Source organism: Setaria viridis, chromosome 6 (assembly GCF_005286985.2).
Source record: "Setaria viridis chromosome 6, Setaria_viridis_v4.0, whole genome shotgun sequence".
NCBI lineage: Eukaryota > Viridiplantae > Streptophyta > Magnoliopsida > Poales > Poaceae > Setaria > Setaria viridis.
Window position 1 is genome coordinate 34,675,421 of NC_048268.2, and position 12,476 is coordinate 34,687,896.

At 43.9% G+C, this 12,476-nt stretch overlaps 2 protein-coding genes across 7 annotated transcripts; both read right to left on the reverse strand.

Annotated features, from left to right (window-relative positions):
* Window positions 1-217: 217 nt before the first annotated feature.
* Window positions 218-3,380, reverse strand: LOC117862173 (14-3-3-like protein GF14-C). The gene is made up of 6 exons (XM_034745700.2): window positions 3,225-3,380; window positions 1,746-2,158; window positions 1,572-1,650; window positions 1,298-1,420; window positions 668-784; window positions 218-552 (listed from the first exon to the last, which is right to left on the reverse strand). Exons 2-6 carry the CDS (start codon window positions 2,135-2,137, stop codon window positions 496-498), a joined length of 768 nt encoding a protein of 255 aa, XP_034601591.1. The 5' UTR covers window positions 2,138-2,158; window positions 3,225-3,380; the 3' UTR covers window positions 218-495.
* A 494-nt stretch (window positions 3,381-3,874) lies between these two features.
* LOC117862171 (disease resistance protein Pik-2) lies at window positions 3,875-12,444 on the reverse strand. Of its 6 annotated transcripts, none has more exons than XR_004641905.2 (5): window positions 11,207-12,444; window positions 9,331-10,868; window positions 7,805-8,584; window positions 4,111-4,185; window positions 3,875-3,989 (listed from the first exon to the last, which is right to left on the reverse strand). XR_004641905.2 is itself a non-coding variant. In XM_034745696.2 (4 exons), the coding sequence occupies exons 2-4, from the start codon at window positions 10,378-10,380 to the stop codon at window positions 4,742-4,744; spliced, it is 3,747 nt and encodes a 1,248-aa protein (XP_034601587.1). In that variant the 5' UTR covers window positions 10,381-10,868; window positions 11,354-12,444; the 3' UTR covers window positions 4,451-4,741. The 6 variants fall into 6 exon arrangements, 4 of the variants coding, with proteins under 4 accessions (XP_034601587.1, XP_034601588.1, XP_034601584.1 ...); XR_004641906.2 differs by having other exon boundaries at window positions 3,891-4,017; XM_034745696.2 differs by lacking the exons at window positions 3,875-3,989; window positions 4,111-4,185 and adding an exon at window positions 4,451-6,658 and having other exon boundaries at window positions 11,354-12,444.
* Window positions 12,445-12,476: the final 32 nt, after the last annotated feature.

Sequence of the window (12,476 nt, forward strand, 5' to 3'; positions counted from 1 at the left end):
ATGAAAACGCACCATTTATATTTAGCAGCAAGATCAAGTTGCAGTTACAATGTTTTTGACTGGAATGGTTGCTCAGTGTTACGCTAAACAATTTAAGGGTTTACTAAACACCATTCGAATGATATGCCTGAGAAAAGGGCATCTCTAAGCTTGGTCGATTGAGCACAAAACGGCTGGCTTTGGTGACGAAATCACGTGATCAGGACGACCAGACGTGTTTGCCAAAGCAAAACGAGAGCATTGAACGATTGAAAGAAAGAACGCGGAACAGAACACAATAGCAACAAATTGCAACAGCAAAACAAGAAAGACGACTTCAATAGCATCAGTCCAAATGGACCCAGTGCCAACTAAAGCAATGGGGCTAATAATCCGACCACTACCAGCCTACTACATGAAGCTCGGAGTCAGGGAATCCATGGAGGAGCAAGGGCACGGCTTCGAGCAGCACAGGAAAAACATGCCGAACCATCCATCAAGGTTTACCAGGGGCTACTAAGCCTCACCAGCATCGCCCTTGGGGGCTTCTTTGCCCTCCTCAGCACCATCCTCCTGCCACCGAGAAATTCATATTATACATCCAGATTTATACTCCTCAGCACCATACTCCAGGAGTAGGCATCAATCATTCATTTAGACAAGCTCAAGTTTGGCAGTGCGGAGATACCGTGAGGTCGGAGGTCCAGAGGGTCAAGTTGTCCCTCAGGAGCTGCATGATCAAGGTGCTGTCTTTGTATGACTCCTCTCCAAGGGTGTCCAACTCGGAGATAGCCTCGTCAAATGCCTGCAAAGAATAGTATGTCATGTTGTATCATGCGTTTGTAACACCTAGAAAATAAACTGTTCTACTAATTCAGTCTTCTCAATCAGGGGAAAATACCATGCAATTCTTCTAGCTCGATAGCTCATTATAGAAAAAACAATATTAAGAAATGTATGATGAAGAGAACTACTACTACTGCTAGCAAGGTTTTTACTGCTTCCTAGATTAGTATGCGTAGCAAATAAGCGCCAAATGCCTATCATACCAACGTATGAAGAACCAAGCACTGTACCGAACAATGCAATATGTAATTATGTCACCATAGACAAGATGCACAACTGTTGCACTGAAACAGGACATCACAATCCAACTCAAACTAAAGCCCTACATGAGCCATCTGTTCTGATGAACTATGGAAGACATAACAAGTGCAATTTTGCATGTTTTATTCCAGACTAGATTCAAACAAATGAAACAAGATAATAACAACTCAGAAACTTGTACGACAAATCGAAAGATAAATGCAATACCTACCTGCTTTGCTAGGTTGCAAGCTTTGTCCGGAGAGCTCAGAATCTCATAATAGAACACTGAGAAGTTAAGTGCAAGTCCAAGCCTTATGGGATGGGTAGGTGCCAGTTCAGCCAGTGCAATATCCTATAGATTTGCATGGCAAGTCACATTAAGAATATATCAGTCCAGTAGTCAAAAGTGAAAAACAATGGTCACTTGGAAATGATGGAAGAATACTATCACAGAAATAACAATCAAATGCAAGCAGGTTATGGAAGTGACAACATGGACCAACCTGAGCTGCCTTATAAGCCACCATTGTGCTCTCTGCAGATTCCTTCCTCTCAGTACCAGTCTTAAACTCAGCAAGGTACCTTTAATAAAAAAATAGAAAGTGAACAGTTAGTGTTGTAATTGCAAACTATATGGATTCAACTACACAAGACAACATAGCATCCCACTTCCTAACCTGTGATAATCACCCTTCATCTTGAGGTAGAACACCTTTGACTCTGCAGCAGTGGAGGAAGGCACAAGGTGCGAGTCAAGCAGCTTCAGGATACCATCACAAATATTGCTCAATTCAGCCTCAATCTTGCCACGGTATTCCTTGATCTGAGCGACATGTTCCTCGTTCTTGCGGGACTCCTCCTTCTGCTCAATGGAGGAGACAATGCGCCATGAGGCACGGCGAGCCCCAATCACATTCTTGTAAGCAACAGACAGGAGGTTACGCTCCTCAACGGTGAGCTCTTCCACATCTACGGTCTTAGCCACCTTCTCCATGTACTCAACCATCTCCTCGTACCGTTCTGCCTGCTCAGCCAGCTTGGCCATGTAGACATTCTCCTCCCGCGACATGTTGATCAAGAAATTGAGTTACTGCAATACCCAGAAAAAACACTGATGAGACAATTTCAAAAAGCCGGTAGAGACTATTATCTAAGCAGAATAACGACATGCAGTGATGCAGAAGGGCAATAGTAGCTAACTGAGATCAGAACAGACTCAGTTAATTCACAGTAGCTAACAACAAAAGATCATGCAATCACCAAACAAGCCTACAAACTTCATGAGCAAATAGCGAGAACATTGTAATTAGTTCCTGCAAAAAATATTTTCAATTATAACAAACCTTAATTTGATGTTCCCTAAATTTCACCTCTACTATATAAAACCCCAAAATGTGGGAAAATATCATTCGTCCATATGTTTTGACCTCCACCCATATGGACCAAGGAAACATTAAATCTGATACCACTTGCATTACAGGATTCACTGGATCAGGGCAACCAAATGTCCAAATCCAACAATGATGACAATTATAACTCTACAAGAGGCTAACCCAAACAAGTCAGAACCCACAGAAGTATATTACCCCATCTTCCAATACCAGATCAACAAGTTTCCCCAGCATCATGAAGGCATTACCTCTCCGAACAAATCATACACGCCTAACATGCAAGCTAACGAGATATCCCACTTAATCATCGAGCAGCAACAGGACGAACTCAACTTAGATCCAGCAATCAGAGGACAGGCCCACATATACACCAGATCCCCTCCCCAGCACACGCACGGCCAAATCGACCGGACCAACAAGCTCGCATGCCCTTAACTAGTCCATCCATGATCCCAACCTCTCAAACATTAAGCTAAAAAAAAAATCCTCAGTTCCCGCATGACAATGCCAGCCAAATCGAGCGGATCTACGCTCCCCCACGCGCTCGGGATCTCAGATCTCGCGGATCAAAACCTAACGAGAACGCCCAGCAGCACCAGCGACAAGCAGATCTAGCCGCAGCACGTAACCGCGCCCGAAAAATTCAAACAAAAATCGGGGGGAAACAACCCGTCGCCGCTCGCATCTCCCGCAACAGTACGGCGGGATCAACCGGGGATGAACATGAGCGTAAAAAGAAATTGAGGTGGGGGGAGCTCCACTAACCCTAGCCTTCCGGGGGCGTGGCGGACGCGGGTCGTCTCGATGCGAGTGGCGCTGGGGAGGAGGAGGGGGACGGAGGGTGGACGGGGCGGCCGCCGCAGGGGGAGGTTTATATAGCTCGGAGGAATCGCGAAGCCGTGGTCAACGGGCCAATGAGGTGTGGACGCGTCGGTGTACAGGGCCCACCCGCAGCCTCACGGGTGGAAGACATCTGCGGATGGCATGTTCTGATGTTCAAATGTAGGGACAGATTCGGAGTGGGGCCAGCGTGTCATAGGGAATGGGAGGGGAAGCGCATGGATGCGATGGGCCCATGGAATATTCCATGGATCTGTCCCAACTCGGGTTTTATAATTTGTTTTCGTTGGATTAAAGTTCAAACTCTCATGTCAAAATGATTCTCCAATGGATTGACTTTTTTTAGAACTACTTCATCCAGTCATAGATAAGTGTCGTTGATCACATGACACTGTTATGATAAATTGAAAATTAACAAGCATTCAGTTTGTGGACACAGGAATATAAAATATATGCAAGCAAAGTTATGACATATAACATTTTGAAACTAGTACTTTTGAAGGAGAATCTAGGCGTAATATTTTTTTAAAGTTCATTCTAAATTCGAAAAATATTCAAAGATGTTATGATGTGATAAATGTACCCACCTGAAGCTTATTTGTGACACTGAGAACTGAGAACAATATGGCAGCAGTTGTTTGAAATTCATTCTTCAGGAATTTCATCGCATCCGTAAGCTTCATATCTTTGCTGAAATAAAATGGAGATGCTTTTATACCTGAAAAAGAGATGGACCTAATAATCTGCAACGAAAAATAATTGAAAAACTCAGCACAAGGTTGTTGGTTCAGTCAAGGTTCAGAAAATGCACCTAAGGTCCACCAACAGACGTATCTTCCTGATCAAGAGCCTTGAGCTCATGCCAGCTCTTCCATTAATTCCCCTTCTTTAATGATATTTGCACAAATTTTCATCGATTAAAAAGCTAAAACTTTGATAATCAGTACTTACAATGAAAACTACAAGTATATAAACATGAAGAAGGAAGAAAGAATCAAGTGACAGAGAAGATCCAGATTCTGTTTCCTCAAATTAGCGAACATCCAATCGAATCATCATCCTAGTTCTTTCTTATTAAGATGGTCACATGTATCACAGTATCAGTGACTATGCATACCATTATACCAATGCAGTGTAGCAATAGAAGGGACTTGCACAAATCGTTGTACGTGCCACAAGTCTTTGTAGCAGTAGAACCTTTTGAACTCATAATGTATTTCCATCTGGCAGTGCAAAGATGAAGCTTGCAAGTTGCAAGCTAGTTATTCTGATCAACACAGATAAACGGAAAACTTGGGATCATCCTCCTGATCAGGACACCCACTAAGATCCAACTTTACAAAAAGGAAAACAGGAGCACTACAAATGGGAACTGATACACCATCAAAACATAGTTCAGATGCAGAAAAAGGAAAGCAACAGAGAAGCAGCAAAGGAATATCTCAGAGCCTCTTCAAAACGGGCTTTTTTGGATGCGTGGAAAGCTGGGCCTGCATGGCATCCACGAATGACTCTTCGTGACCCTGGAGCTGAACTTCCTTGAGGCTCGGGAGAGATGATAGCCCACGGATCCAATGCGATTCTTCTTTCAGAAGCAACAGCTCAAGCTTGGGCATTGCTCCTTCTTCAAACTCCACCAACCTGACTTCATTATCTACATAGTCCAGCTCCAGCACCATCAGACTCAGGAATGCCTCGGGATGGAAAGTGAGATGGGGCAGTCGCAGTTCATCATGGAATGACTTCGTCCACAGACCCAGAATGGCCAGGTTTGGTAGCTTGCCAATGATTTGTATGGTGGCATCCATGTCCGTTAGCCAGGTATTATGTAGCTTCAACTTCACAAGATTCTGGAGCCTGCCAATCCATCCTGGCAATTCGACAAGATTGCCCACCAGCTTGAGGCCCTGGAGGTTTTCAGGAGGCGAGGACACTCCATCCAAGCAGCCATGTAAACCTGGCTTCCCTTCTGAGTGCAATGATAGTGATTCCATGGAGCTGAGATCAGCAAGGGCGGAACAAAACTCTTGACAGTTTTTCTTGTTGACGCCGGTAACTGCTAACTTGCGCAATCGGGTGAACCCTCTTATGTCCTTTAGTATGGTCATCCCACCTGCAATGTCCACAACACCCAGCGTGTGTAGCGCTCTCAGCTTACTAAACCCTCTTGGCACTACAACACCACATGGGTTTAGTCGCCTTGTCAAAATAGGTAACATGGAGTAGCAGCAGTAAGCACATATGTCACGCCTGTCTGGGTCTTGGTCGGCCCTCATTAATTTCTTCCTGTGCTGAGATGTGCGACATAGCACACAACATCCCATCGAACGGAGAGCTAAAAGGCATAACTTAGCCTGCGCTAGCTTTGGCAAATCCTCCACAAGTTCTTTGTACGAATCTGAAATTCCCAAGCGCCCAGCACGAATATATTGCAACTTCCTGAGCTTGATTATGGTCTTTGGCAGCTTAATTATTCGTGTATATGCAATATCTAGTGTCTGCAGTTGCTTCAAATTACCCAATGAATCGGGCAGGCGAAAAATACCCTTACATCCTCTTAGAGAAAGGTATTTTAGGAGGAGGAGTCTCCCAATTCGCTCAAGATGGCGATCAGATAGACCTATTGTGTTTTCCAAGTCAAGCACTCGCAGCAAGCTCATTTTTTCAGAAATAAAAAATTTCCTCCACTTTCCGTACACTGTTAATGACCGTATGCGGGAGAGGTTCACTGTGCTCTCGAATTCTCCCTTATCACCTTCCCAATTGCTGTTTATAGTAAGGTGGCGTACTATCCCTTGTGTCTCTAAGCTGCAACCAGCTTCCAGTCTGAAAACAAGATTTTCCTCCACTGATTTTGATATACTGATTTCTCGCATGAGATCATGAACTTTACAAGAGTCAATTCCTTTCCTACTAGAAACTGATTGTTGAGATGGTAATATCATGCTCCTGTCAATGAGTTCCATAAAGTAGCTATCTGCTATTACCTCCATAGGCTTGCCACGTACCTCACTTGAGTAGCCTTCTGCAGTCCATCGGTGCACTAAACGTCTCCGGCTAATGTTGTAGTCTTCAGAAAAAATAGACAGATACAAGAAGCAATGCTTGAGGTGATAAGGTAAACCGTCATAGCTTTGAATAAGGACATTTTTTATCATCTCAAGCTCTGAATTTATCTCTAATTCAGCACTAATATGCTCATTCAATTTTCTCCACTCCATGGGAGTTTTTGGCTGCTTTGCCAGGAAGCCACCTATGGTGACTATTGCAAGGGGAAGTCCATTACACTTCTTCAGAATTAATTTGGCCTCTTTAATCAATTCAGGATGCTTATCCAAATCTGGGGCTCCCTTAAATACCTGTAATAGATAAAATGTGGATCTTAAAGTACCCAAAATTTAAAGTATGTAGGTTTCCTTATTTATTCAGGAAAAGGCATTCTTACTCACTCAAAATATGAGTTTACCACCAAACTATTTTCATCTCATGTTACTCTCTGTGGAATAGTTTAGGACAAAATGAGATGGAAAAATGGTATTTGGGTTATCAGGACAACTGCAAATCTGCAATAGTTAGGAGATTAAAATGGACTTGTTCCTCTCTTTTTCCTTGAGAAAGTTCTCCCACATCCATAGTTGCAGTACTTTGGTCTGCTGACATCAAAATGGTTTTGACCCTGCAGAACTGACAGTGATGGCATGGGCACAATGCCAGGATAATGAGGACGTGCTTTGGCTGAACCAAGGGTAGCACAGGATAGAATGTGGAAAAGCAAAAACTTCTATTGCTGGTGGAGCAGCAGGAATATCACTGGCGGCGGCAGATCTAGATGGAAAAACTGGCAGCAGATCTCAAATTTTTTGGGACTCGATTAACTGGCTTGGTCGCGTTCTAGACATGTGTAGGTGATTTCACAATTTCTTCATCAGGATACCAAGAATGCAAGAATTGTCCAGAAGGGCGGCAATTCGCAGTCTGCATGCAGCCAGCAGTAGGTGCTGGCACTGGCGGTTTGGACATGTGTGTGCGCATAACATTAGGGTTCATAGGGTAAAAATTATGTCCACATCGATGCCACACTAGCACATCCAATCAACACTAGTAAAAATAATCAATTCTGGCAAAACCATGTAAAATTAGGTGAGGCGATGAAGTGCCTGCTATTGAATAGTTCAGGGTAATAAACAAATCGAAATTCTGCATGGGATTAAAGCGGACAAACTGAATTATTCGTGGTCTAAAATGGACCTTTTCTTGCATTTTGAATAAAGCCATATATTCCCATGGATTTCACAAATACTAGCAACTGAAATAACTACTGTGCGATATTGAGTGTTGACGACCATATGACCACTATAAATCTATTGTGTACAGGTGTGCATGTAAGGTGTGAGCACATATAGTCATTGGGAGCGACAGTCACACTCCGTTCTAAATATCCTTGCTATTGGTAAGCGTAGTGTTTATAAGGTAAAACATCATTGCATGGTTAGTCATATAATTACCTTTTTTGTAAAGAGGTCAAGTGCATCGTTGTCTTCCAGAACCTTGAGCATGATGTTTTCTTGATTATTTGAACAATGCTTTGCAATATTCTCTTCCCTTGTGGTGACTATGATTCGACTCATATCCTCCAATGTAGGGAAACTTTGTATTATCAAATCCCATTCCACAGTGGAAGATAAATCATCAAGAACAATCAAGCACCTCTTTCCTTCCAAAAGCCTACTCAACTCTTTCTTCAATTCTTCAATTCTCATGGATTCTATTGCTTTTCTTGTGCCACGCCAAAAATCAATATTGTCCTTCTTGTTAGAAGATTCTGTACCCTGTTTTGAGACAAAAGAATCCGTTTTTAGCTGCATAACTAGGCTCTTAAGGAACTCCTCAAGAATGAATGGGCGTGTAACAGTGACACAAGCACGCTTGTCAAACATGCAATCTATTAGTTCTTGGCTTTGGTAGACCTCTTTTACTAGCATAGTTTTGCCAATACCTCCCATTCCCCACACAGAGATCACCCTATGCTGCCGGTCATCTTGACTCGAAATTATTAGACTGATAATTTCAGACTTTTCTTTCTTTCGACCGATGAGCTGAGATTCCTCCAAAGCACCTGCAATTGTTCCACCACAAGTAAGGCCCCTTCTGACCACTTCGTCATTGGCGCCTACAGATTGATTCCCCGTAATTTCATCATTGGCGACTACAGAGTTGTCAGTATCGATTCTGGCTTCATTTGAGTTAGACCCTGGTCTTGTTAAGTTTGTTCTGCTTTGAGATACCTGAACGAGTACACAATGTTTTGCCACATTGTTAATCTCGTTAATGCTTGTAATATATTACACTTTAAAAATGAGAAGCACATAGAAACTACAGAATCAGCATACAATCTGCAGCATGCATACATACTGACTAAATAGTATGAATTATAACTTATTAATAATTAATAAGCAAGTTATCAACCCACACGTCAATTAAATAATTCAAACTTTAGAAATTATCATAATTTGTTACATAATTGCAATGCATATTATATGGGCAGATCAAACTAAGTTATTCCCCTTGTTAGTACAACCCACACATACTGTCACAGTAGCACAGCTTGACAAGCAAACAGGGCACCTATCTTGGCCTTTTAACATTCCAGTCATTTCAGTTGATTATGCTGGTTGATTTTTCTCAAACACATAAATAAATAATGTTAGTATAAGGCAAATCATTGTTTTAGTTTACGAAAATCTGGCCCATGTATAAAAGAGAAGTTTAGATAGGAATCAAATCCAACACTTCAGCACTATAAATATGTGCAAAGATCCTTAAGAGTGAAATATGCATCTTCATAACTTCTTTTTTAATTAATACATAACTAGTAGGGTGTGCAAACCCTTCCTGTTCCATCAAAAGGAATGTGGCTTAGAGAGTACTAGATACAGCAGCTCCAATGCCTTTTACTATCGGAAATATTTATACAGAAGAACAGCAAGAGATAGCATTAATTAGATGATTTCGAGACTTGAGTAAATATTACCTCATCGCAGAAAGCAAAAATATCCTGGTCAACAAAGGATTGCTTGAGCTCGTACACTACACAGTCCTGCTCAGTGCATAAGCTTGCAATTTCAGCTTGCCCTGTGGACACTATGATTCGGCTTCCCTTCTTGTTGTTTGGAAAATACGTTTTAATCCAATCCCACTCTTCAATGTTGGATAGATCATTAAGTACAATCAGATAGCTCTTCTCATTCACATGCTTATTAAACTCAGCAACCAGAGCATTTTGTTTTATCATCCCCATCTTCTTTAGAACTTGAGCCCCAAGAGTAGTTTTTTCTTGTGTCTTACCTGCTTCTTCAAGATACTCTACGTAGAATTGCCTCATAATGCACTGGAGGAACTCCGATGGACTAAAAGGATGCATGATCCTGATCCAAGCATAGCATCCGAACCTCTTGGTTGTTTTCATATCATTGTAGACCCTTTTGATGACGGCAGTTTGACCAAGAACACCACTTGTTCCCCACACAGCAATCACTTTAAGGTCCATGCCCTCCATGTTGATAAGTTGGGAAAGGTCTAGTTTTGCTTTGTCTTGCAGCCTCCATGCTTCCTCCATTCCAAACATTGTTGCACCAGCGATGCTGTACTGCCTAGTGGAAGTGGCAGTCTTGGTGTCAGAACCCTTGATGAGGCGGTAGCGCATATTCCTTTGGCTGACATCCTCAACCTTGGCTCTGAGCTCCTTCATCTGCTTGGCAACATGGCGACGGTCAAGCAGTGTACAAGGGATGCGCCACCAAGATGGCTTTCCTAAACGAACGGCGAAATATTGGAGGCAGTCCTCAACATCATAGGCCACATCCCGGACCTGCTTTACCCAGGTAATGATGACCCTGTGCCCATCTCGCTCCTCGTGCGCTGCCATCAAGAAAGCCTGCATCATCTGGAGCTCATCCCTGATGAAAGCCTGATCACACTGGACGCCAAGCTGCCAGGCCACCTCGTCTGCAATTGCAGATTTCGCATAGCCAAGCACTCCATCAAGCACGGCTTTGCCAACACTCACTGCTGTGGCCTCCATTTGCTCTATTGTTTTGGACTTTTGGTCAGTTGTGTGAATGGATGTGATGCTGCTAATGCTGGGTGCTCATCCATGAACCAACCATGGGATAGAAAGAGGAAGGCAGCTGCAAGAGCTAATAATTTGAGAACTGTTCTGAAGATGTACCAGGCACATGGTATGTCCTCAAGCGGAGTCCCACCAAATTAATTTGAACACAAGACTTCTTCATTCAAAATCATCCTCCAGTCTTTCTATTATAGTGAGAATAGTCAGCAGCGCTAGCTGGAGTTATACTGTCGATCACATGGGCGCAGTTGGGCAAAGATCTGGCTTCTCTGCTTGAACCACCCAACTACTGGCTTAACCTTGGCCAGAATGTATTAGCTAATGATGAAATGGCTGTCTGCAGGCTACGGTCCGATCGAGTTACATCTCGCGTAGAGGTGACTATCCATCTGTCCATTCTGTTCAGAAATTTAAATTTGCCAGCCAACCGCAAAGCCAATCTGGAGGGCAATATTATACATAGAAAAAGAGCCATTAGAATTGCATTGGAGAAGTGCTAATAACGTGCATCTTATAATCTCAACGATTGAGAAGAATGCCACATGACGCTTAAAAGAAATTAACAGATTCCACTTCATCCAACATACAGGGGTGCCAGTGGGTCAACTAATAGGTAGTTGAGTTACCGCTCTAGTTCATTTAGTCTCTCAATCTAAAGGGGGGAAAATTAGCAATTAGGCGGAAGTGCAAATTTAGTTCAAAAGAAAGGGATATGTGACCCTGGGTCAACAATAAATAAATAAATAAATAAAATACAACTTCCATTCCATATCCCTACCATCACAATGCCCAAATTTTTGGGAGCAAAGCAAGAAGTCCGGCACCATTTTGCCCTACCAAGCTGCTCGACGCCAGAGAGATCCTGCCACCCCCTTGCAGTACTGATTAGAGATGCGTCACTGGAGAAACAAATCGGCGCAATTACCTTTGCAACTAGCCTTTGAACCAACAGCACTGCTCCTACCAACTTCAGAACAGGAAACTGGAGGAGCTTGGGCGGCTACTGCTTCCGCCGCCCGCAGGGGCGGCGGCGGCTGCGACCGGGATAACGCCGCCGCGCGCGGCCGCCGTTGGGCGCTGGGGAGAGCGCCCCGTTTGGTTCGAGGCAATGAGGAGGCAGGCGAGCCGGCGCGGCCGGGGGCGAGGTCGCGGCGATGCAACCCCACCGCTACCCAATCACCGGATCGAGCGAACCGTCCGGCAGGCTCGGGCCGGCGCGTGCAAACGAACACACCAAGGTGCCGGCCATGTGTTGATAAGCTGCGAACTTTCTTTCTTTCTTAAAAGCGCTCACCCCGAGTGAAACGAAATCCCTCCTCACTCACATTTTTCTCTCTCCCCATCTCAGAGCTTTCTTCTCAAACTCCGATCAAATTCCGGCGAGATAAGGGACGCATGGGTTAGGGATTCGAGGTTTCCGGAATGAGAGCTCATCAGCGCCTCTAGAGGGAAGACCCGCGGCGGCAGGCCAGCCCGACGGAGGTGGCAGGCACGGGGGCCAGCCAACTCTCTTCCTGTGTTTTCGGTCTCCAACCGAATGTCAACGCCCATGGTTGACCGAAACTGCTTTGCCAAGCTCTGGATGAAGAAATCATTCGGGTTGAGCGGATGCAAGACCCTTACCCATGCTCGTCACGTAGATTTCTTCTTCATAATTAGGTCCAAAGATCAACGCTTGTTTTCCACACAGCAATCACGCCTTCCCAAGAACACCTCGATATCGTCTCGCTTGTTGTGCAACAAGCATCATCTCGAGCTCGTCTCTGATGAAAGCATGATCTTGCTGGATGCCGAGCTGCAAAGCCACCTCCTCCGCGACAGCAAATAAGCACGGACCTGCCCACGCTCAGTGCAGTTGCTTCCATCACCGACCTCTAAACTGAATTGAGCTTGCCGGGTTTTCTTTTTTTCCCAGAGTAATGAAACAGATTATCATGAGCCCCGTATGAAGAAAAAAATCTTACACATGCTGTGCCATCCTCTATCTGAAGGACCGGGCGATCAAAGGGGATTCTGATTGCCATCCCAAATATATCTCGCTTCTTATC